This window comes from Girardinichthys multiradiatus, chromosome 19, assembly GCF_021462225.1.
Source record: "Girardinichthys multiradiatus isolate DD_20200921_A chromosome 19, DD_fGirMul_XY1, whole genome shotgun sequence".
Classification (NCBI taxonomy): domain Eukaryota; kingdom Metazoa; phylum Chordata; class Actinopteri; order Cyprinodontiformes; family Goodeidae; genus Girardinichthys; species Girardinichthys multiradiatus.
The window spans coordinates 17,587,730-17,614,054 of NC_061811.1; the positions used below are offsets into that span (position 1 = coordinate 17,587,730).

The window sequence follows — 26,325 nt, forward strand, 5'->3', positions numbered from 1 at the left end:
ATATGACATATTACAGATGGTACATAAGATTAAAAATATTTTAAACAGTAATTTCAGGCTTCTAAAAGGTATGTTTATGTCTGTGCACTCAGTACTCGGTTGGGCCTTCTTTTGCACTAATTACTGCATCAATGTGGCATGGCATAGAGGCGATCAGCCTCCGGCTCTGCTGAGGAGTAATGTAAGCCCAGGTTGCTTTGAAAACGGCCTAAAGTTCATCTTTATTGTTGGATCTCTATGAGCTTCAGGTCAGGCCAATTTGATGGCCAAGCACAGTAACAACATCACTGAACCAACTTTTGGTAGCTTTGGCAGTGTGGGCAGATGCCAAGTCCTGCTATAAAATGAAATCAGCATCTCCATTAAGGTTGTAAGCACAGAGAAGCATGAAGTGCTCTATAAGTTCCTGGTAGGTGACTGTGCTGACTGTGGAAAAACAGTGGATCAACACCAGCAGATGACATGGCAGCCCAAATCATCAATGAAAACTTCACACTGGACTTCAAGAAGTGTAGATTCTGTGCCTCTCCACTCTTCCTCCAGACTCTGGGACCTTAATTTTCAAATTAATTGCAAACTTTATTTTCAACTGAAAAGAGGACTTTGGACAACTGAACAACAGTCCAGTGTCTGGTTCAAGATTGGCTTGACAAGAGGGCTGTGGCATTTCTAGCCCATGTGTAGAAGTTGTCTGTGCTTAGTGGCTCTAGCCTTAGATCACTCATTGTGACTCAGGAAACCTTTGCAGGTCTTTTGAGTTAAAGAGGGTCTGACACCTTGGCTTTTCATAATTTAACTTTTTCAAATTATTAAAATTTTCTGGGACACTGAATATTGGATTTTCTTTAACTGTATGTCACAATCAGTAAAATTCCTTAATTCATTCAAGAAATGAAGTCATGAAGTATTTCAGTCTATGTATAATATTTCTATATGATGTATGAGTTTGACCTTCTGAAATGAGTGGCAAAAAACATTAAACTTTTTCAAGATATTCTAAGTACTATCTGTTTGTGATTTTTATTACCAATGTTATGGCACAATTCTCGCACAATTCTATCAGAACCTTTGGGCATTATTTAAATTGGCTGGGTGGCACTGACCCAACTTTGCAGGATAAATTAAAATATTTTCAGAACCTTACTGTTTAGCCTGTTCTTTCCATTCTCAAACTAGTTTTAATGTGTGTTAAGGATCAATGTCTGGTTGGAGCACTGAACAGCATACAAGTTTCGACTATCTGACCCACGCTTTGTTAGAATGTTCAAAAACAGCAGGGAGGTCACCATCCCCAGTAAGGTGAGTTGAAAATCAATATCAAGTTAAATAGTTTTGATTAAAACATAGATTTCTGTTCTAAAATAAAACACCTTAAACCTTAAATGAAATTCTTAGCTCCTCACTCCTCACTTTTCTTGAGAAAGTTGTATGGTCATAGGAGACAAATGAGGTATTTGGCCATGATCACAAGACGTTTGCTTGAGGGAGTAAAAACGAGGCTTTTAAATGTAAGAAAACTCTAACAATGTTTAAGCATGGTGGTGGTAGTATGATACTGGGGGTCAGTTTTAACAAGGTAGTATTAGTGCATTGGACTAATTAGGTGGAATAATTCTAAAATAGTTTATCCAACAGCACATTAATCAAATACATACGCCAACCACATTGAAAAACTTTTTTACTGTCTTTAAAAGCCTTGTAACCAATCATTTAAAATCAGCTTTAACTGTCCTGGTAAGAAGTGTGATCAAATCAGTTTTGATATCCAGGCTCACATTGTGGATGGCTATGAAAAGTATATGGTTTCTCTGCAATTTCTTAGAGAACATTTAGTCAAGTCTCTATATATGTTTGTAAAAGCCTAAACAGAGTAAACATTTGAACATATTCAGATACAATGGATTGTTTGGAGTTTTCAGTTCTTGAGTTCTTAGGTAAACTCTGTTGCCTCATGTTTCTTACAATGCTTGTAATATTAAAGTGTTTTTAACAGAAATACATTAGACCGAATCAAGTCCTCCATCCCCAGTTTTGATAATCTCATTCAAAGTCAAATAACAGTGCAGGCCAGAGAAAAGAAGGTGAAAGAAATTGTGTTAAAAAGGACAGCAAACCAAAAGGAAACAGAAGTCTATAAAAACAGAGATTCTTCGTTTCAGCAGCCCTGTCCTTGAGATGCAGCTCAAGCGTGATCACCTGACAGTTTAGGACATAGGAAGGGCTAAGCTCTTGTCGACCCCTCAGAGCCAGCCTAGCAACACCCTATGTCCTTTTTTTCCTCCCTCTGGACACCCACGCACTGTCTTTCTCAACTTCTCCACCTCCCCCAGGCCTCCCACCCAGACTCTCAGCCCCTGAAGAAGACCCCCAGACCAACACAGGAACAAGGAGCTCCTGAATGGACTCTGAACTGGCCTTTGTCTGGCTCTGCTGCAGAGTCCCTTTATTTACACAGTCTTTAACACTATATGTTTTCTTGTCTCTTAATTGCATTGGCCTTTGCTGCCCCTTGGTCAATCAATACCTCCTCTCCAATGACATCAACCAGCCTATTCAACAAAACTTTCCAGGTGATGGGAGTTTTGTTGGAAGGTTGGTGGGAATGAGCCCTACAAATCCAGGCTATCTATCTATCTATCTATCTATCTATCTATCTATCTATCTATCTATCATCTATCTATCTATCTATCTATCTATCTATCTATCTATCTATCTATCTATCTATCTATCTATCTATCTATCTATCTATCTATCTATCTATCTATCTATCTATCTATCTATCTATCTATCTATCTATCTATCTATCTATCTATCTATCTATCTATCTATCTATCTATCTATCTATCTATCTATCTATCTATCTATCTATCTATCTATCTATCTATCTATCTATCTATCTATCTATCTATCTATCTATCTATCTATCTATCTATCTATCTATCTATCTATCTATCTATCTATCTATCTATCTATCTATCTAAACTACCAGTCACAAGTTGGGACACACCTTCTCATTCAATGGTTTGTCTTCATTTTTACCTCTAGGAACTCCTTCAATACTGTTGGAAAAGCATTTCAGGTGACTACCTCATGAAGCTCATCAAGAGAGTGTCAAAAGTGTGCAAAGCATTAATCAAAGCAAAAAGGGGCTATTTTTAATTGTCTAGAATTATTGAGCCATTAAATGAGAAAGATGTCCCAAACTTTTGACTGGTTTTGTATATAGGTTTTGTATGTGTATATATATATATATACATTATACTTCTTAAGAGTTGCAGAAAAAAGTTTGATTCATGCCACAATCAGCGCCATCAAAGCAATGTTTTTGGAACTTTGCCTCCATAACAGAGCGCTGCAAAGAAAAGCAGTTGACGTGCCATCACCACTCCTGAATGCGTGTGACCAACACATTAATCATAAGAGGTCCAATCCTCTCCTGTGTCCAATTCAGTGGTGATTCTCTAGTGCAGCACCACGGCAATGTTTAGACAGAGCCGGGCATAATTATCTTTTTTGTGTACTTTAATAAGGAGACATCCGAGTGCTCGGATGACAGAGGCGCGCATGCACACGCCATCAAACTACCGTACAGTGATATTATCCCCTTCATTTTGTGTAATTAAAACATAAATAATTAAATGCCACTAACTAACGTAACTGGTATGCAAATTTAGATGATTTAGTGAGTTGAAGAACACAGGGATTTTTTTTGCCAAATGGGAGCCATTTAAAGTTGACCTTTGGAAATGTTATTTTGAATGCAATGTGATGGCGCTGTTTAATTTGAAGAGGTGCTTATCCCAAAGTCAACATCTTACTTCTGTTTTCCTGATGCATACTCAGTCGCCATATATTAGGCAGTAGCCTGGCAACCACAAGAGTAGAGCCGTACCAAATGGATATGTTTGCAATATGACGGGCTCGCTGCTCTCCTTACTGCTGACCCCACCTGCCATTTTGTTTCTGTCCTGCGAAGGTGTCAGTGATAAATGTTACCTTGTCTCAGCAGGTGTGCCTGTATGGAGGGCCCTGCGGCGCGGAGGAGGTCACCAACCCCAACAGTTTTTTCCCCCATTTATTTGAATAATGGGCCATTAGGACGGCTGGATATCCGATGTTAAAGTAGCTGTACGTGTTAGATAAAAGACATAATTACCTGAGAGAGGGCGGATGTGTTGTACACACTTTTCCTCAGCTGGGATCCAAAGCTCAGAAACTGGCACAAACTCCTGCCATTAGATGGCGACAGAGGGAAAGAGTAGAGTTGCTTTCAGGAGGTGGAAGACCTGTCAAGGATTATACTCACACACAACAGCAAATATGTCCTAAAATGTCAATGGGTTATAAAACTGGAAACTGGAAACAAAAGTTAGATTTTTAAAATAAAAAACTTTAGGATTAGTTATAATTCGTGACATTTACATAAATGTAAGCAGAATGGGCTTGGATTCATCTAATTCATTTTTTGAAACACGATCTTTTTGTGCTTTTGTTTAAATTATAAAAACTAACTAGGGCTCTCACAAAGCATGTTTTCTTAAAACTACAGTGCACATCTTTAAAACAATTTTTTAATCATTTTTAATATTCTACTCATTGAAATTAATAGTATCATGATGAAGAGAGGGTTGGCAATTTGCTTTAAAAGGAGGAAAAGTTGTCCTTTTTGATCGTCCCTTTTGCCTTTCAGAAACCTGGTTCAAGAGAGACTTGCCTTGCTTTCAGCAAAAATGTAGATACAAAATTTAGAGTAGTATTCATATGAACTAAAATGATTGCCAATTAAAGATGAGTTCTTTATCATTTATTTGCCCTTGGGGTTTTTATTCTTCAATTGCTATCAACTTATAAAAGCATCCTTTTAGTGGAAAGAAAAGATGCCCATTTTCATGACCTCCTCTAATGCATTTCCATCCATCTTCACTGCCTCAAAAAAAGTTTTCACCTCTCCACAAAACATGTTAATTGCCATCATGAGCCTGGTATAAAGAAAATATCTACACGTTAATTATCCAAATATGTTGGCAACCCATCTGCAGAAAGCCATTGAAATTACTAAATTGTGTTTTCTCCTTTTCGGCTTTCATATTGGACACATTGTTAATCAAAAGGCTTCAGAAATGTGCAGATGGGTAATCCTTATGTTTGCAAGGAGCAGCTTGGTTCAAGGTGACTGTTTCATGCTCCCGAGCCCTTCTGTTTCCTCCCATTGTGTTACTTTGGTTACATATCCTGATGGGCTGTTCACTGTACCCAAACAGAGACTTTGCTTGCACACATGCAGGCTCTCACATAGAAAAAGAACTCACACAGCTGTAAAAATCCATGCACTCTGCTCTACTTGCAGCTAAAGCTTTAACCAGAGTGTTTTGAGTAATTTATGTTTTTTGTAACATTAATTAAAGTCAGATTTTGAGGTATAACAAGTATTTTCGGGCAAAAGAAGGGATTCTTTGCTCCAGACATGAATAAAGTGAAAAAAGGAGCTCACAGTGATGTTGGTATTTTACCCTCGAACAACAAAGCAGTTTAGGGCTCATGGTTTAAAACTGAATTCTTAACCTTTAGGAAGTTATAGAGCACACTGCTGAGAAAATAGATTTTTTTTAAAACTGCAATACTGCTATTAGAATTTAAAAATGGATTTCAACAGTTTTGAAATCTTGAAAGATTTGCAGTTTTCAGATGAATACAATCATCATTTTTACGTGCACGAAACCAAATATTTAGCAAGTCAAGGAAATGTATTTGAGAAATCATCTTTACCTGAGACATGTTCTGCTCTGTATCTATAAGTTAATAAGGTGTTGATCTTCAAAGTATCAGCATTTCAGAATTACTATTTGAATAGTAAAACTTGTCAGGCTCATTTTCAATTCAATTCAATTCAGTTTTATTTATATAGCACCAAGTCACAACACATGTTGTCTCAAGGCACTTCACAACAGTCAGGTACATACATCCCAATTAATCCTAACAATTGAACAGTGCAGTCGGAGTTAGCTTTTTATTCAAATTGGATAAAAAGTTTTTCTATCTAAGGAAACCCAGCAGATTGCATCCAGTCAGTGACTTGCAGCATTCCCTCCTCCCGGATGAGCATGTAGAGACAGTGGACAGTCACTGGTGTTGACTTTGCAGCAATCCCTCATACTGAGCATGCATGTAGCGACAGCGGAGAGGAAAAACTCCCTTTTAACAGGAAGAAACCTCCAGCAGAACCAGGCTCAGTGTGAGCAGCCATCTGCCACGACCGACTGGGGGTTTCATTTCAAGACCTAATTTGGTCATTTTACATGCGTCACAACTATTATTTTGCACTAGATTACAGAATAATTGACTGAAAAAGGAATGAACTTACAATGAACCCCCGTGCTGCTGGCATGATTTTATGAAGACTTTATCATGTTATGTATACTAACTATTGTGTTTTCTGCATGCTTGTCGTTATTTTAATTTTGTGCTTTGAAGCCTTTTTAAAATGTGTTTTGTAATTTTAAAAATTTATTTGGTGTTCTTTTGACTTATTGCTGTGTTTAGTCAAAATCTGAAGAGTTTGATTCCTTCAAAGTTGAAAGGCTCCTTTCCACATCCCAGGTTTTACCTGTGCAGAACCTGACACTGAATGCCATTTGTGGTACTATAAAATTTGTCCAAAGTAGAGGCATATATATTTGATCACTTTTAGAAGCGTTGTCTCATTAAAATTGCAGCTTTCTATGTTATTCCATCAAACAATAAAATCTGGATATGATGGCAGTTAATTTCTTAGAGTGACCTTGCATTTTATGACATCTTTAATGTCTCACTAAGTTAAGGATGAATCTTGAAACAAACTATATTTTATTGCAGCAGCATGATTTAAAATAAAACAAAATAAAATCCCTCTTTAAGTTGCTTAACAATTGTTTTTTGTTTTTTTCACGCAGTCCCTAGTGTTATAATGTTTGCCCCTTTAAAATTTTCTAAAAAAAGGAAAATAATTTTAAAATTTATAATTTAAAAATTACCAGGTTTACACTTTTACATGCAGTGTATCTTTGAAATCACAATTGACTGTTATTCTGTTCATGATTCAAATGTGGGTACACTGATGGACAACTTTATACAGTGCTTTCCACAAATGTTGGCACCCTCTGCAAAGCTGTGTAAAAAGCATTAAAATACATTCGGCCCTCATTGCCGCTGCATGATTGAACAGTAAAAATATAGAAAAATATACACTTTTTTATTTTAACCACATTTATTCAGTTGGAGAAACAATCCCACAAAAATAAACTGTAATTTTCAGTATACCTAAAACAATTCCTATAATATAAACATAACTGAAGCATTTATTTCTCTTAATCCTTCACTTTTTCAAGCTGTTCGGAGTGTTTAATTACTTCGTATCTAGAATATTCATCACAATTCCTTCGTGGTTTGTGTACATTGATGTAACAACAGAATTAAAAATCTGATTTTCTTAAGTTATATTAGATAGAAAATTGTCCAGTGGCCAGATACTATGACACAATAGGTGATGACAGTGGTTTGTTTACATTTCAAGGTTGTGAAACAGTGTCTCCTCCTAGAAGAGGTGAGAGAGACAAACTGTTGTCATAAAGCGAAGCCTTTTGTACTTAGAATTTACAAAGAGAAAGTCCAAAATGTTTTTCCCTCGATATATAATATAGATCCCTTTCATTTTCAAATGGTGTATTTGTGTTTTTTTCTCCTGTTCTTCATTTTGTAACTGATTCAGCCCAAATGTTTTCGTTAGAAAGAGATAGAGATGTCTGTAAACCAGTTGTTTTTAAATGTGCTGGAGTAAAAGCTGAAGCTGAATCTCTGATTTTTTTGTCGAATGAAGCCATGTATTTCTATGGAATCTAAGAAAAAAACGTCTGTCCCCTCAGACACATAGATGTAATTTATATAAATGCTACGTCAAAGTGCTTAAATGTTCTTGACACAATCTACCTCGGAGCCTTACGATTCATCACAAACCCTAATAGTTTGACTCACCATTGTATGTTGTACTCTACTCTCAGATGATCTGCATTGCCGATGCAATGAAGATTAAACCTTTGACATATCCTTATTAATGAATCTATCCTTGGCCTTCTGTCCTTATATCTAACATCTTACATTAGCCAGAAAAGTGTAGAAACTTACTATTTAAAACACGCAAACATACATAAAATCTGTTCCTACTGATGACGCCAAGAGCTCGTATTGAGTTGGGGAAAAGGCATTAAAGTACTTCGCCCTTTATGCAGGGTATCAGCTCCAAAATGAGCTAAATTTGAAGGAACTTGTTTTTATAAGTGAGTTCATGCAAATGCAATACTTGCATAATATTTTGATTAATGAATAACTGACCATGACTACGTGGTTGAATATGTTATTTGACTTTTTTCTTTTTATAATTTGTTCAGGTCACCCTTGTAAATGAGATTAAAAGTTTCAGTGGGTGTTTCCTGGTGAAATAAAGTTATAATAATAATAATGATAATCAAGCAAAGAAATATGTTCCTATTTTTCCACATTAAACAAAAAAGATTGATCACTTATCTTTGATTAGTAATCCATTATTTCCTGCTTTCTTGGGACATAAGCATGATGTGTCACAGAGGGTAATTTCTCTTAGCCACATTTCAAAAAGGGAAAGATAAGAGATCAAGACATTTCAGTCCTCTTTCAGAACACCATTTCCTAACAAATGTGCAACCATGACCCCTCATTGATGAATAGTTTTGTCATTGTCACTGCTCAGAACAGTCTGCTAAGATCAAGACGTGTGCTCTCAGGGCATGATGTTAGGATTGTGGGACCAAAGGGGCATGGCCTTCATCTCCCAGCATTCACCTGAGGATAATGCATAACCTACGGCTTCATCTAATAGTTTTTAACCCACCACGGCTAATTAGATTTATTGGCAAAATAAAAATTTTTGTTGTTGTTTGCAATAAGCAGATTACCTAAGAGCAGTTCAAATAGGTAAAACTACAATTAGAAGGATCATATTGAAATTCAGCACTAAAACCTACTTTTTAAAAACAAAATTATTCAATTCCTGATTTGAATTCTTTACAAGAGCACATGATCTCAATTGTTCCTGGAAATACAGCTGGAAGAAGAGTTCACCAGTTTAAAATTTAAGGAACAGTGGCTACACCACCTTGGTGTACCAGAAAGACAAAAAAGCTTGTCAAAAACGTTCAGCTGACTGCAAAATACCTGCAGTAATACTTGGTGGCAGCAACCATGAAGGTTCAGTTCCCACAGTAAGCCAAAAACTAAATACCATAGGATCACTGCATGAACTCTACGTTGTATTCCACTACTGAACTAAAAGCACATGAAAGGTCAGAAACAGATTGCTCACAACTAAGTAAAGAAGCCAAAGAGGTTTGGGGACTCTATTCTGTGGAGTGATTGCCTAAAGGTTTTTGGATCAGCCACATGTTTACAGGAGTGAGATAAATGCAGACACTGAAAATAAAACCATGCCTACAATGAAGCATGGCCCTGTCTCAGTGAGTGGCTGGGGTTATTGTGAGACTTGCAGTATGTGGATGACAATATGGATTTGATCAAGTACGAGAAAAGTCTGGGATACAATGTCATGCTGGCTGTGAAGAAGCTGTAGCGCGAGCATCATTGGACCTTCCAACAGCACTATAATCCAATGCATCTCCAAGTCCACCAAGGATTGTTTCCTGACAGGTTTTAGAAATGTATTTCATAGAAAGATACATTCGTAAGAATGAACGGCCTTCACACGTCCCCTTTAGAATTTCAGCTTGTTTTGTCAATCATTGGGTTTCTTTTGAAAAACAAGAGTTGTATTCATGCAGCCCTGCTTCAGTGCGGACACAATGTCAAAGGTAACAGATATTTTTGTGATGCATTTGAACCTTTTCTTAAAAGCCGCTCTGTTTCACTGAAGAGAAGGCGAGGCCAACCTCGGACCAGCTTGCAATGATCTATCCTGGACTCATGCTCTGATTTATTGTTTTATAGAACTGAGATGTTGAAAGATTAAAGTAACTGAACTATTGCTCTCATTATTTCTTAGCTTCAAGTCTTCACAGCGGATTTAAAATATCTTCACGAATTAATATAGGCCGACTGCGTTGGCATACTATCAGAACTGATCCACTTTAATGTGCACCTCAATTGGTTTGTAGATCTTCATTCATCCATGATTTGCTTCTAAAGGTTTTCAATGACTTCTCCAACAGATTATGTTCCTTACTCTAAAGGCAGTGTAGCAATTGCCATCTGCTTTAAATTACTTAAATGCCCATAAACATGTGGGAAGTCACACCTCTCACAGTCGGGCCTTCTCTACCTGATACCCAAACCCAATAACAACACACTGCAGCTAACACTGCCACCTACACAGGCGCACATACACAAAATATGGCTCAAGCCCTGACTTGAAAGACACTGCCTTAACTTTACAAAGTTAGCCAATTAGTAGTGTGTTTATTTGAATAACCAAATTCTTCAATATGTTCCCAAAAGTGTAATTGTGATAATTAGTTTAAGGCAACCACAGTTGTTTTTGGGGTTTTTGAAGCTTTGAATAAACAGCCTAGGCTCGCAAAGGATTTTCCAGTTCTGCACAGTCTTCTTGGTCCAGAAATTTCTTCCAGCACCAGAACTGCCTTAGCCAAATGGAAACTGAAACTAAGTTCATGCTTTCCAGTTTCTAACCATAAAACTGCTCACAAATCAGGGTCTGAAAAACTCCCAAAACTACACAAATATTTTAACATTGCATATCATTTTGTGGTTTAATGGTTTGGAAAAAGGGAAAATAAGAATTTGTGAACATTTTATGTCCCCAAAATGCATTTTTACTTTCCCCAATGGGGTCTCATAAGCGACAACAGCATCTCCTTCAAAAATCATCACTGGGTCAAAGATAAAACAGTGGGCTGGTGAAGAAAACCATTTTTTGTACATTTATTCTTTTACATCGTTATATTGCTGGCCACAATTTTTCTGATTATTTAAAAGTGTTTTTAGTAATTTCAGACATTTATAAAGAACAAAACGTATTATTTATTTATTTATTTATTTATTATCGTTTACCTTTTTCCATCCATTTTTATTTTTAATTATCGTAAAACTTTTCTGGATATTTCATTAAGATAAAATACCTTGCCACTGCCAACCACACTCATTATTTATGAAAAATTTAATCAGTCCCAAAACCCATCTGAAGCATAAATTACACCTTTTTCTATTGAGTAAAGAACTGTGTTAATGAAGAAGTAGAGGAAGTTTGTTATAGTTCAGAATTAATGTCTATTTAAATAAATCTGCATGGAAAATTAAGATTTTATCCTGGATGGTGTCTGCATGCACTCATATCTCAATGTCTACTCATTCTTAATGGACTAAGTTCAAGAGAATACAATAAGGCAAGCCTGATTAACTAAGAAACAAGGCAAACATAGACTAAGACAAACAGCTTATTGCAAACTATGTACTACTTGTTGACTGAAAGTTACAATGAAAGGGAGGTTATTTTCCCACAAAACAAAATAGAATAAAATCTAGAAGTTATCAAGTTTCTGTTTAATTCTCAGATGACATTTGGAAAGCTAGTTGGATAATACATTTTGTATTTGTAATCCAAAACGTTTAGGAGAAAAAAGGAAGCAACTCAAAGATTCAGAAACGTCTTGGACATCCTACGAACTGGGCAATAACTTTGGGAAAATAACAGGTTAAGACAGTGCCCACTGTGGATCAGACAGTCTCAGAACCACTTTTGTTCCTGCTTCACGGTTCTGCCACCCTAATCCTTCTCTCTGATTGCAGAACTGTCGCTTCGGCTCCAACAGTGGTAATGTCTGCCTAGAGGCCACTCCTAAAAAATATGGCTTCTCCTGGTGCCGGCGTTGCATTCAGAACAAGGGTGACTCTTTTGAAAAAAGTAACTGAGAAATTCCGAACACGTCAGAAAAAAACAAAAAAATAACTCTCAAAAGGGACTTCGTACAAGAATTTGATGAATTTAGCGTTACAAATCATGCAAAACATTAATTGCAACCACAGCTCTAGGAACTAGCCTGGTATTGGTTTCTCGGTAGGGTCTAGTTTCTCACTTAAAATAGAAGATTTGTTCTGCAAGTCCCTTTCAGTTCCACTCCTTAGCTGGGAATTTGGCTTCTGACCAGACTAAGTCAGCCAAGACTACTTAATTTGTTTCATAATAAAGAGCCTACAAGTTAAACAAGTTAAAGGGGGTGTAAAGTTAGCCAATTGCAGAGTTGTTCCTGTATGATGTCAGAGAGATAAACAAGTGTGAGATTTTATCCAGCCATTTAATAATAATAACAACACATGATTTCATGAGACACATGATTTATTTTGGCTGAACTAGTTGATTTACATAAAATCATGAAATTCAACTGGTCAGCTGAAATGGGCTGGAGACCAAAGAATTTCTGGAGATGAAAGTTGAAATCCCAAAGGTTGCTTCACACTACAGTGGTCATAACAGTAATTTGATGGTTCTACCTTGAAAGATAGCTGCTGTCCATAGTGTTGGAAACAACCGTTTCTGGAGACCTTTTCGCTTGTTATGAAGACACACAAGTGTATAATAATAAAACTGTCTAAGGTCAAGGCAGCTTCAGACATATACAAATCTGGTCCTTGTTATTTATTTGTTCACAATACTTACAGCTTTCATGTCTGAAGGATAGATACAGTTTCCTCATTTATGTCTTTGGATTTGAGCGATCCACATTACCCTGGCTTTCTGATGGCGTCTGACTCAGTCTGCAAGTTCTTAAATGAAGATTGTGATTATTTTGGTCATCATCATTATTTGTGGCTAAAAGGCTTTCACATATCTTACCCAGACAGGGCTGTTTCTTTTCTAACTGCATGCCACGGGGCCGACAGGCTTACAGAATGGGTCGGCTAGCCTGTGACCTCAGCGGCACCGTTTACAAATGGCTATATGGCTCCTCAAGGCTGAGCACTGACCTCGCACCAAAGGCTTAGCACTGAAAAAGAGGTATTCATGTATAAAGTTATTCATGTCAAGTAATGCCCACAAAACCCTTCAATGCAACCCAATAAATCTGATATTTTGATGGAAAATACCAGACATTTCATGTGTGCCCTTGAAGAACTTTTTTCAGTTAACACTTGGCTACAACTCACCACTTTCACACTCATTGTTCCATTTCTTCACTTCATCTCCAGCATGTAACATAGCAGGGCAAAAATGTTAAGTTTCATCGCCCTGCACTCAACCGCTCCTCAAATTCACAATGTTCGGTTGTCATTTAAGAGATGGGCTATTACACCAGTGTGCAGAATTGGGCACTTTGTTGGAAAACAACTCAGTTCCTCTTACTAAGGGCTAAAAACTGCCATCTACTTGCCTTGATTCTGAGGACTTTGTGATCTAACAATAAACCTTGGTGAGTGCATGTATTTGTGAGTAAAAATTACCCAAGCCTTTCATGCTGATAGGACTGGGTATCATCGTGTATGAGCACAAGTGAGTCCTCAGGTTTAATTAAACTTTTTTTTCTCCAAAGTGTATCTTCACGGCGAAATCAACCTCATCCATTGCTGCATTTGTGTGTCGAGAAGCTCACCCTCTTTTAGTCCTCCTCGAGCAGTCGATACATTAAAACTTGAACTGATTGATTTTAGAATGGCTGTGGCATCAGTGTTCTAACGCAGCCATTAACCACATCTGAAGTATGTTAGTCATCAAGCTGTGGGCCTGGGATTGATAATAGCTTGACCACCAAGGCCTATCTTACCCATCCTTTTTCGGGAGGTCTTGTATTTAGCACCCAGAGCACTTGTGGCACATCTCAAACAGCGTAGGGGCATTCACAGAGCGGCTGAGTGGAAAGCTTTTTCACATTTGTCTGAACCTCATGAATACATTCCAACTCCAACTAACTACTTTGCTTTAATGTGGAATTTCAAAGAAGGTATGAGACCAATTTATTTATATGTATTCTCAGCTTCTCAGTGATACTCTTGAAGACAGCAGCGGTAGGCAGATAATCTCTGTCTTTCATCAGCAAAGTGGCCCAGCACAAAACCCATCAGTAGAGTATTCTCTATTGATTGATGGCCGCTCCTGCTCTACTAGGCAACACCATTATCATCATGCATAGATTCCAGGTTGCCCACAATAAAATCATTGTCTTGATTTGAGGTATTCACTCCCAACGTGTCATTATGACACAATTGGTGTTTGCTTCATATTGCTTTCTTCCTGGATAATTACCTGCATTCCCTGCCATCATCTTTACACACGTGAGACAATGTTCACACCGAAAAATGTAGCCTCTGCTCAGCTAATCTTCACAAGCAACAGGTGTGAAGTTGACTTAAGGAGATTTGTTTTAACTTGGATTATTTTTTATTTCTTTCAAAATATCTATTTACTTCCAAAACTGGTGAATGTGCATATCACTGAACTGGATGAAAATATATTAAAACTGATCCAGTGGGCTGATACGGCCTACATAAGCCATTAAAATCTTTGTTTTAATACATATCATAACACATTGGATGTTAGCTTGCTGAAAACCATTTGAAGTTGTTTTTGTTTGATTAAAATGTAATAACAAGCATTTGTTTGACTGTAAGATACGTGTAGTTTGCATACTTTATATTGGTGAGTCAACTAAAATTTCCAAAATGCCCTGAATATATATGTAAGCTTTTGCAACATATAAGAAAACAACCAAATAATCAAAGAACTCATTAATTAGTATTATTAATATTATTGTTGTTGTTGTTATATTTTAATTCTAATAACGCTATAATACTTAAATTATATTATTATCATTACTAGTACTACTATTACTACTACTATTATTATTATTATGACTATGACTCCTCTTGTTCTCACAGTCCCTGGTGTCTCCATTGTGAATGTTGTATTATGTGTTAGTCGTCTGCCCCTCCTGGGAGCTGACCTTGGTTATCAATCATTGTATCAGGGTATCTAATGTAAACGCAACTGTGGTGTGGATAACATGCCACATCTGCTCCTTTAGACTGCGCCGCTTCTTGGTTACCAAGCGATTTATTAGAGCGCCCTGGGTGAGGTATAATAGTTCGCGGCGTAAAGACCAACCGGCAGGGCTTCCATAGGCGCACAATTATCTCTTAAAACACACTGTTGCAACAATATCATTTACCATCATTGCGCGCCAGATATTTTCGTGCCCCGCAAAAGCATTTCGAAAGGAGGAAACTTGCCGTGTGGGTTTAAAAGCACCTTCCTCTGCGGGTTAGATCCTGTGTTTACGCTCAGGACCAATTTATTGCAGATGAACATATGGCCAATATTTTGTCTCACGTCACACCAAGAGGGAAAACAAACACCGCGCAATGTTTGGAGTCAGCAAGAGCACAGCCACTTGGCCAGCTATGCAAACGCTCTTGGACAATATGAGAAGAGGAGCACTTGCTTTCTGCGTATATAAACCACATCAAGCTTATCTCTGCACGCACTCCTGACTCCCATTTGGAGATATTTCATTAACTCCGCTGCGCTGTCCTAACGCTGCCAACACATACAGACACCTTCCAGTTTAGGTAAGGGCACTGGCTGCTCCACGCAACTTTGCATACTGTCATTTGTGTTTATGCATCGTAACAGAGACTGCTTATTTTCTTGGCCTACTGTTTCTGTTTTCTTTTATATTGTTTCGTATGAACTACATACATCTTGACAAGAATGACCCTGATCGGACTGCTTTTTAATTCTGCCTTTGACTAATCTGTGTGTGGTAGGCCTGTGATTTTAGCACACAGTAGCAGGGTGATCATTACGCACTCACCTGAGCAGTCCATGCTTGGTTGGGTATTCTTGTTGAGATCAGAGTAGCCTGCATCTTCAAATTGCTTCTCAAGGCTAATTCATAACGATTTATGCTGACCTGACGAATAAAAAAATACAATTTTATGCATAAAGAAATAGCACATTTTTTCTGCAATAGCCGAGAGAGTAAAGTTCTTAACAAATAATTTAGATCAGCGTGAGCACTTAAGTAACTGTAACACAATGATAAGTCAGACTTTTTCTGTAATAAATCAAACTCACTTTAGAGATAGATTGTTACCCAGAACAAAGGGCCTTTGTCATTTTTTGGTTGCTGTAGAAAGTATTTATTCAAGATAAAATCTGCCCTCTAAAAAACAAGCACACTCGTCCACATGCATCGAGTTACATCACATGAGGTATAAAGTGATCGAAGAAAAACACGTTTTTTCTTCTTTAATTTTCCTCCCCCTTTACCTGTTTTTATTTGTTTATTTTTATTTTTATTTTTTATTTTATTTTTATTTTATTTTTTTAAATCAAAATTATCCTTTTTGAGAGGGCTGCACCGATTTCTGGGCTTTCTTTTATTTTTTAACCAGAACTATGGTAGACTGGAAGGGAACCAGAATATTTCCGAATCAAGACTTAAATCTCACAAAAGTTTCTCCTTCACCATAACACCAGCAGACCACTTTATATTTTGCACCTGTCGTGATGTCATCGAGTCAGATACAGGCACAAATTGCTTTTTTTTTTTTTTTCTCTCTTTAGCCGACTCTTTAAAAACTTTTGTTAAATCCTGCAGTGCAGACCAATACTTTAAAACCCAGCTGTGTTTGTATGTCAGAGTACAGTTGTTAGAGAAATAAAAATTTAGCAATGGATAGTATCTTTAAATAAATGATGAAACGTTTACAAAAAAATAATGTGGTGAAATGACCATAACATCACTACCTATTGGCTTCTGCGCCTGTGTACCCAACATATTGTTTCTTATTACTTGTTTAATCTTAAGATCACCCCTTGTTGTTTCTTAATTTTGCCAGTAGAGACCGCTAGAGCTCTACAGATGTCAACAGCTGTTAATGTTATTACCGCACTCACAAACAAGACACCTCACAAGGAGGATAAGTTATCTGCAGCTTCTTGTGCCATTCAGAAAGAGCCACATCAAACCCGCCCAAATAAAAAAAAAATTATTTTTTTATTTAAATACTTTGTTCTATAATCCCTTTTTGTGGTTTTAATACCGTTGTCTTATAAATAATGGTTGCCCCCTTTTGATTAGGAAGCCTGAGTTTTCCCCACCCCTGTGCCAGTGCGACACTGAAAAAGGGAAGTGATTAAAAAATAATAAACGTCTTTTTTTCAGTGATTCGTCTTTAACACTGACTGGGGAAAGATTAGGGCGAATGGCTCAGCGTGGCATGAAATTCAGCGTTACAAATATACTGGTGGTTTAACAAATGAAGGCATCTCCTCGGGTCATGGGCGCGACTCTATAATCTCGTAGTGACATGTTTAATCATTATAGAAAGGAAGACGAATAAAGGCGGGTTTTTGCCTGCAAGGGAAGGAAGGTTGAAGGAAGGCTTTCTGAGGAATAAAAATGTAAGAAAAAAATCTTCCCCTGTAACCATGGTGTCCCCGGGCCATCTTGGCCGCCATAAATAAAGCAGGACCCGACTTTACCTTCTTTTAATTTATTGGCTTTTAATCATAGGAGGGCTTGTCGCTCTGTACATTTATCAAGGCTGCCTTGAGGCAAGCGGGGTTACCTTTATCAAAGACCAACTCCCTCCCTCAGGCATCCCAACATGCTGAAATTCAGCGATTAAAGGGAGGCAATGATCAGCAGTATTATGGATCCTCCTGCGGCATTCTCATTTGCGCTTTCAATCTAAAGATGCATTCAATAAGGAATATAAACCCCTTTTCTTTACTTATTTGTGAACAATCGTGGGCATGAATTTTTAGGAGGGAATTGTAATTAATCAGACTGGATTCATTTTTTAAAGGGGGATTTATCCGAAAAATTAATTGTTTTTGAATGAGTATTGTATAGGGGTGAAAAAACTACAACGAGCTTGAACAATGAACCAGTCTGCTCTGCAGCTAACATAAAATGGGAGCACTGGTTACAGTAGGAATGATCACATGAAAAAATATTAGCCTTGTGTATGCACTCCGATCAGCTGGCTGCACAAAAACAAACACTGAGAAATATACAGTTCTGGAGTCAGCTGGACTGAAACAAGCGAGATGATATGATGCAGGAGCTCTGCGCCCCCCTTATTGTCCTCTAAATCCTGATGCATTTGCACCTCAGAGGCCCTTCTTAAACATTATCTTCTGTCCGGCTTCACATGCATTGCACAGACATGCAGATTCAAATTTTGTTTAACTCTCGGACTCTGGCGCAGGCTTGTTTTGCAGTTTTAGCATTCATAATAATAATAATAAATGAAATATAGGCAATAACTGAAGCGTTTGAAAACAACAATGCATCCAAATCTGCAAAAAATAAAACAATGTGTTACTCTGTTCGAACTGAGAAATAATTTCTAAATGCAGCATATGCGTGTTCGATATGTTACATGATATACTTAGTTTTTTTCTGTTTTTTGCAAAACTTGTCCTGTTTTGCAAAAGAAAAGAAAAAAAGAAAACAGTCTGCACACTGCCCACTGTCACAGAGGCGAGAGGCCTGTTTGAACTACCTGCGAAAGTAAACAGGTAAACACAGTGCGATAGGCTCTCCAAGTGGAGTGCGTCCACTTAGCCAGTGCACATTTACCTTTTCTTTAGGAAACCCTCGGCTCAATTGATCAAATAACAGCCTGGTATATCCCCGGCAACTGAGCAGAGTCTGCAGCCCAGTGCCTTAAACCAAAAAACCCACTGCAACCCCCCTCCCCTCCACCTCCTTCCTTGTCACCATCGCGGGATGTCACGGGTGACAACCCTGCGTGCTCAAACATACCCTGATTTGGCTCCAAACACTTTTTAAGGCACTGAGTAAATCTCAGCGAAATAAAGCCCTGCATGGGCCGAGTGAGTTTCCTGATGAGGTGCGCGCATGGAGCCCCCTGTTGACTGCCTGGCCCGTTCCTCCGTGATGCGTGAAGCTCCCTGGGTGTCTGCTGCGGGCTGCGTGTCCCTTCACATGTGGGATTTCGCTGTGCAGTATTACTCGGTGGATCAGGTCAGTAACCTCTCTCTCCCCCAGTATACTGAGGCTCAAGCTCAGCTCCAGATTGTCCATGTAGCCCGTTCAGCTCAAAAGAGTCTTTGCGGGATGTTGATGGTTGTGATTAATTCTGTCAGTCTGGTCAAATATTTACCTCAGGCCTGTGCTCTAGTTTGAAAACGAAATTTGGATGAAAGCAATTTCTAAATTATTGCTATTATTATTATTAAAAACTATAGCATTATAAGTATTACAATGACATATTATTATTATTATCATTATTATTATTAATAATAATAGTGTTAAAATTAATCATTTATCAAATAATTATTGCTGCAACTCTCTAAGTTTGATTGTTTTTTTTTTAGCAGCAATCTGCTGAGCTGCAAGGAACTAAGAAGACACAATAGTTGCTGTCGTAAAGGAGACAGACTGTGTGCTTAAATCCGTGTGTTCGTGCAATGTGTGTGTATGTTGAGATGAAGGACTTTCCTTAATATTGTGGAAGGATCCTGGAATTGAATAAAGAGATAGTCCATTGAAGCAGTTGAATGCCATGACAACTACGAACTATCTCAGATTTATTCCAAACAGTTAGAAAGCATTGTGCGCGGGGCGTCAATCATCCATTATTTCGGGTCCTGAAATAAATGCAAAAACTGCGGCCGGACAAAAGCTTCCAACGGGAGCCGGACATTTGTCTACATTTCCCTCATTGTCTGCAGCTTAGCAATCGGTTTGTATTTGTGTTTGCCCGGGCCCGACCACCCAGGATGCGCAGAGGATCTGCTGAAAAACGCCGCAACATTGTCACCCACATCACATAGCCCTACTGGATGAGGGAGGCTGAGGGAGGAGAGCGAAAAAGGGGAAAGTCTTGGAGGCCGGGAAAATAAAGTCAGCAACAATGATAGTCGGATTTCACAAGGAGGGGAAAAAAAGAAGCAAGATTGAGCACCTCAAATGAAGCTCCACAAGCTGAAAGCAAATATTAGGCTGGGGAGATTTATTTGGTAAGAATGCAAAGAAAAATCTACGTATAAGTTGTTTTACAATATCAACCATCGTGAGTCACAAAAAATTTATTTTTGATAACAAAAAATATTATTTTTATAGACTTGCACGTACTATATTATTAATATTGTTAATATTATTGACTCTGTTTTAAATACCTGCGTATTTTGAATCAGTGCCTAGTTTCAACACAGCCTCTTGACCTTAAGCTGTAGCAAAAATATTTACACAAAAGGTTTACAGAAATTATCCACTAATATTTGAACGACTCCATTTCTTTTTTTCTTTTTTTTTTTCCCTTAAAACATAATGCTCCCTACCCCCACCCCCCAAAAAAGATGCGTTTGTGAGTAATTTTATTTTATACTTTAAAAGTACAAGGAAAAGGCTTCAGTAGGATTCATTTGTTAGAACGGGGCTTTTTAAGTATTGTGAGTATAAAGCTACTTCGAGGTTCTTTGTATGTAAATAGGATGTAAAAAAGGCCCTCCCCGTCTTTGTAATTAATTGACACGTTATACCACTCATCATGCTCTGAAGCACCAATGGTAGAGGCTCGGATCTCCCCAAAACCCACAATTTCACATCTGCAAACACTGTCTTCATCCACTTGACTCCTAAGACCCGCCCACACGTGGCCAACCTTTCGCGTTTTTTAATGCTTTTTCACTGCAGGTTCATGTGTTGAGACCAACCTTATATGGACTGATCGGGACAAGGTAATGGCTTATTTCCCTCTAGCACCCAGCAGTAGCACAGTATCCATGAGCCGCATATAGCACTTCAGCCACTTTGGCATCCTTCCTGGACTTACAGAGACCGAATCCACTGCTTCTTGCTTTGCTCATAGGCGATGGTTATCCACAGAGGCTATTCTGACTGTACTTCAGCGTAGAGCGACACTTACTCATCCAAATTTTTCCTCTGCTGTTTTTTTTTTCTCTCCTTGTTAGTTTTTTTATTCTCACAACAGCGGATTGTTCCGAAAAAAAGCTGCTGCAAGCAACTTTTCCCTGCATATTTCCCCCCCTACCAGAACATGTCGTTGACCAACACAAAGACGGGCTTTTCTGTAAAGGACATTTTGGACCTTCCTGACACGAATGACGAGGACGGATCTATCACCGGAGCGGAGGAAGACACGGAGGGATCGGAGACCGCATCCACGACGAAAAACACTGGAGTTTTGGTGCAAAGTCCTCTAGAAAACGTTCAAAATCTGCCTTTAAAGAACCCCTTTTATGACAGTACTGACAATCCCTACACGCGATGGCTTGCTACTACGGACAGCATTCAATACTCATGTAAGTAAAGTCATATATCCCCTCCCTAATGTGTTATTTTTAACCTATGTGAGTAATTTAAGTGATAATTGATTGCGTGCATGCTCATATTGCGCCCTAACGATGCCCTTGGGTGGCATGCACTGTTCATCCCGATGCAATGTGCACTGCACGTTTTGGAAAATGCATGCAGTGAAGGCTTAATGCAATTTGCTTTTGCAAGAACTGGTCGAATGATTAAAAAACAAGGGGCTTGAGTTAAATTTCATTCCCGGTTTTATTGCCAACTTCAGTTTTTGGAGTAAACCGGAGTGTGACATTGTAAAGTAACGTCTAAGAGGACAATGCACCTTTTACGCTTCATTGGCTCACTGGTTTTTTGAACATGTTGACTTTTTTGCCTTTTTGGAACAATGATCTGCACTCATATTAAGAGTTGTATTTGGACAGATAATTGTCTAATCTGTTTCTTTATGGAGATCTGAGAATTCTAAATCAAAACATGCATGTAAACCATTTTGCGCACTATAGATTTTATGCTAAACGCATCCTAAATGTTTACTCATCACCCCAAAGCATGTGTGTTTGTAAGAAATCTCTCTGAAAACTTCCCGAGATAACATTTTGACAGTGTTTCTCCCGTTTCTTGCTGCAGTGCACGGTCTGTCCGCCAGCTCCCAGGACTCGGCCAAGTCCCCGGAGCCGTCCGCGGACGACGAGTCCCCAGACAACGACAAGGAAACGTCCAGCAGCGGCGGCAGCGACTCCGGCAAGAAGCGGAAAAGGAGGGTGTTGTTTTCAAAGGCGCAAACCTACGAGTTGGAGCGCCGCTTCAGGCAGCAGAGGTACCTGTCCGCCCCAGAGAGAGAGCACTTGGCCAGCCTCATCCGCCTCACGCCGACCCAGGTGAAGATCTGGTTCCAGAACCACCGGTATAAGATGAAGAGAGCCCGGGCAGAGAAAGGTATGGAAGTGACCCACCTCCCTTCTCCTCGGCGGGTGGCCGTGCCCGTCTTAGTCAGGGATGGGAAGCCTTGTCACACTCTTAAAGCTCAGGACTTGGCGGCCACTTTTCAGGCCGGGATCCCCTTCTCGGCGTATAGCGCTCAATCGCTCCAACACATGCAGTATAACGCGCAGTACAGCGCGGCGGCCGCGCCACAGTTCCCCACAGCACATCACTTGGTGCAAACGCAACAGTGGACTTGGTGAGAAAAATTATAAAGACTTGGCTTGGAGGGTGGGCTGTAGGGAGTTTCACCGCAAAGAAAGAAAAAAAAACAACAACAACAAAATGAATAAAAAAACAAAACAAAAAAGACTTTTCATTTTTGCAGCTTGACTCATATAAATACTACCATTTTTATTCGGGGCTCATGTGTGCGCCGTGTTTACATGTTTTCGTTAAGAGAACTGGGTCCAAACCTCTCCCTTATAGATTTTATTAAGAAATGTCAATGCTCTTCTTGTGACATATTTTTTGTAAAGTATGTTGTGTGTTGGTTGTAGAGATGTTTTACTTTTTATTTTATTTTTTTGTTAATTTTTATCCCTTCGTGTTATTATCAGCACGTGCGAACCACTTTATAATTATAGAAAAAAATTTTTATTTCTTGCTTCTTTTATGGACCGAAAAAAAATATTTATGGCCATGAATAAAAACTGGCAAGTTTTCAGCCTTTTTTGTTTTTCTTTCTTGTAAATATTTGCAGCCAGGTGATGCATTTAGAGGCAGCTCGGGATTTATATTTCTAAATTGTATTTTTTGCAAACATGCCACGGTGATGTGTAAAATATTCCGTGCAGACGCCGCGGTAAAAAAAAACAACAAAAAAATAAAAAAATAACCACGTATTTAAGTCATAACTTTTAAATACAAACTGAGTGAAATGAAGCTTTGATTTGGCAAGTGTCCTGTCGGGTTCATTTGAAAAGGGTGGAGACAGCCAAGCACTATATTGTGGCGCAGAATGGGAATAAATCTCCAGCGCACTTCAACTCTTTTTTTCCCTTTTAGTCAAATTTAATCCGAGGAATATTTTTCTCTGTCCGAACACCTCGCCGATAAAGACCCTAAAGTCACTTGTGAAATGGGACTAAAATCCACTCACTTAATATAAGTGGGCTTCTCCACATAAGAAGCTTTTGAGTCAAAAGCACTCCGTTTTGTCAGCACCCCCGGCCTTGGCTGTAGAGTGGTATACGGCGGAGAGAAAGCAATTATTTAATGCAATAACTGTTTTGTTATTTTATTAAGCGCTAAATTGCAAATAGAGCAGGGGCAATCAGTGCGCCTTCTTAGTTTAACAACAGAAATTCGGGGTTTAATCGTTTGATAAAGTTTCTTTTTCCATGATCATGTTTACGCATTAGATTTTAAACTTGACATTAGAATATATTCCAAACTAATAGATTGCGTTTTTTTCTTCTTTTTGCTGTGGCAAGAGCAAATGGGTAACTGTGGAGCACACTGCGGATTATCAGACTCCGCTCCATATCTTGGGTAAATATGGTAACCCCCAGTAGAAAAATCCATGCATTTTGTTGTTTGTCCCTGGAAAAAAAATCTAACCAGCAGATGTTAGGCTCGCCCCTATCATCACCGAACAAACAGCTAAATTAGGCCAGATTTGCTAATTATTTACAGAATCCAGTCTCAGGGGGGGCTACTGCTTTTGTGAAAGGAGGAGGTGTGGGGGGCAAACTCAAAAGGCTTTTCTGTTTCAACACTGGTTGAACTTGTAGGTCAAACAAATCAGCAACTTTATAGGGGGTTTTCATTATTATTAGAAAAAGCCTGATAATATCCGTTATTGTAAGATTAAATTTTTTTTAGGGTGCGCATTTATTAGAAGTGCTTCAAAACAAGCTTAAGATTTGTAGAAAAAACAAAATTACTGTTTAGAACATGCAAATACAAATCACATTTTTATATACAATACAATATATACAATACATTTCTAAAAATAATCTAAAAACTCATGAGTAAAACTGAAGATATCTTGCTTTTCCTCGTTTGATTGTGTCCACCTGACTCCATCTCTACACAATACAGTACACAAGGCAGTAAAAAGACAAAAGCGTACACAGGCCCTGGTTTTGCTGCATGTTAGAGGCGTGCATATTAACTAGCAGCACGAGTGGAGACGCAGACAGCGCAGATAGACAGTTTCTCGGTGCTGTTCAGAGTCAGGGAGATGAATCCTTTGGGCTTTTTGTCCCCCACCTGTCACTTGGTGCCATTGTGATCTTTGCTGCACACGTTGTGTCCCATATGGGCAGCTGGGTTCGGAAGAGGAGAAAAGGATCTCTCTCACAAGCCCCCAAATTGTATCAAGCTCTCAAGTAAAGCATTGTTGTCTCTCTCTCTCTCTCTCTCAAAGAAAAACGAATTCAAAATTCGTGCTATATCTATTCTGGTCGGAGAGGCAAAAAAAAGAGAAGCCCCATTCACGCGTAACAGGGAGTCCTTCTTCCTTGATAGAGCTATGCCAACAACAGCCTTCTTATTTCTCTTTGCCTTCTATCCCCTCTTTCTCCGAAGTGAAAGGCTGATTATTGTCTGACAAAAAAAGTATCGCAAAAAGTATTTTTATTTCTGGACAGTGATCTTCCCTGTTTGCACTCAGTCCCGCTGGGGCCTGGTGGTAGGATTAAGACATGGAGAAATATTTGAAACGTCCCTTTAAAAAGGTGCAAACTATTCTTCTAAAAATAACCAAAATAAATGTTAGAAGTTACATTTTTCTGCGCCTGCTCTGAGTGGCAAGGAAAATATTTTATGTTGGAAGCATTTACATACAAACTGTTAGGAGATTGCGTGTTAGGAGCGTTTATTTGCATTTAATTTTCTTATTATGAATCTACTATTCTGGAAGATGCAGATGTTTTTCCTGAAAAATAAATCTGGGAATGATGACAGGTGTTTTGCTGTTCTCTTTAAAGTTCTGCTAATTATTCATAAACATGTCTAAAAATTGCGCATACTGAATTTTATTGTCTCTATATAATATGAGCCGTAGATTCGAACAATTGCAATCCAGTCAAGCTCTGCATTAACCTAAAATAAAACAAAACATAAACGTTAAACTCCAACTTTCTCACCTTTGTGCAGCTATTAACTCTGCAGAAAATAACCAAACTCCTTCAGCAGCTGTGCAACAGGGTCAGATTTATAGGAAATTGCTTTTGGCTGCTTGAGGGGATAAAGCAGTGCGACTTTAAAACAAGAATCTCGCAGCTCAACCTGCGTGGATAACACTATTATACACCTTGCAATGCAATACTCGAGGAAATATGCACTCGGGACACTCGTGGATCCTCGTCATCCTGCACGTTTGAACCTCCACATGAATAATTTCTCTATCGTGCACATCGCCAAGTAAACGAGGATTTCAAAGCTATAATAAACGGCGCTTTTTTCATTTAAAGGAAGCGATCTGGGTTTTATTGCCTTTAGAGGAGATCCAGATTAGATTCGCCACAGCAGTGCAGATATTAAGGAAGAGAGAAGGAGCAGAGACTGTTGCGGCGGGCTGCCACAAGATGGAACCAGAGGTCTACCATTGGCGTCCTGCAGTTTTTACCTGCAAACGTCCTCCAACATCCTCTAATCCCATCACTGCAAATTACAGCAACTAAATTCCAACTGTTGAAATTAGCGTGCACCCCCCCCCCCCCCCCCCCCCCACCACCACCTCTCACCCCCCTCTCTCTTTAATGAACACACATAGCAGCAAACTTGACTGTCGCTTTAAGTGCATGATTGCGGTTTATGACATTGTTATGGATCTTGAGAGTATAATCATATCGCTCTTCAAAACAAAACCAGACAGGATGTAAACAGTCCACAGGCAATTAGTGCCGTTAGTAGCTCACGATTGGAAAATGTTGGAAGGAGAGAGCAGTGGAAGAGAGGAGCGTCGGGGTTCTCCACGGTGTGGCGCAATAGGATAGGCAGACAAATATGGAAGGGATCATCACAGTTCACCGACAGTGAACAAAAGAGTTGAAGT

At 38.7% G+C, this 26,325-nt stretch overlaps 1 protein-coding gene across 6 annotated transcripts in view; it reads left to right on the forward strand.

The window, feature by feature from the left end:
• nkx2.2a (NK2 homeobox 2a) overlaps window positions 1–22,989 on the forward strand; it is a 57,918-nt gene extending 34,929 nt beyond the window's left edge. Inside the window, exons 5-7 of one of the 6 annotated variants that reach the window (XM_047345499.1) lie at window positions 1,194–1,299; window positions 20,981–21,331; window positions 21,966–22,989. In XM_047345499.1, the coding sequence (XP_047201455.1) occupies window positions 21,067–21,331; window positions 21,966–22,522 (822 nt within the window). In that variant the 5' untranslated portion in view covers window positions 1,194–1,299; window positions 20,981–21,066 and the 3' untranslated portion in view covers window positions 22,523–22,989. Of the gene's footprint in view, window positions 1–1,193; window positions 1,300–11,823; window positions 11,939–15,578; window positions 15,595–18,856; window positions 19,029–19,559; window positions 20,027–20,323; window positions 20,747–20,980; window positions 21,332–21,965 lie in introns of those variants that run through there. The other 5 variants (XM_047345500.1, XM_047345503.1, XM_047345501.1 and 2 more) reach the window with 5 other exon arrangements.
• Window positions 22,990–26,325: the final 3,336 nt, after the last annotated feature.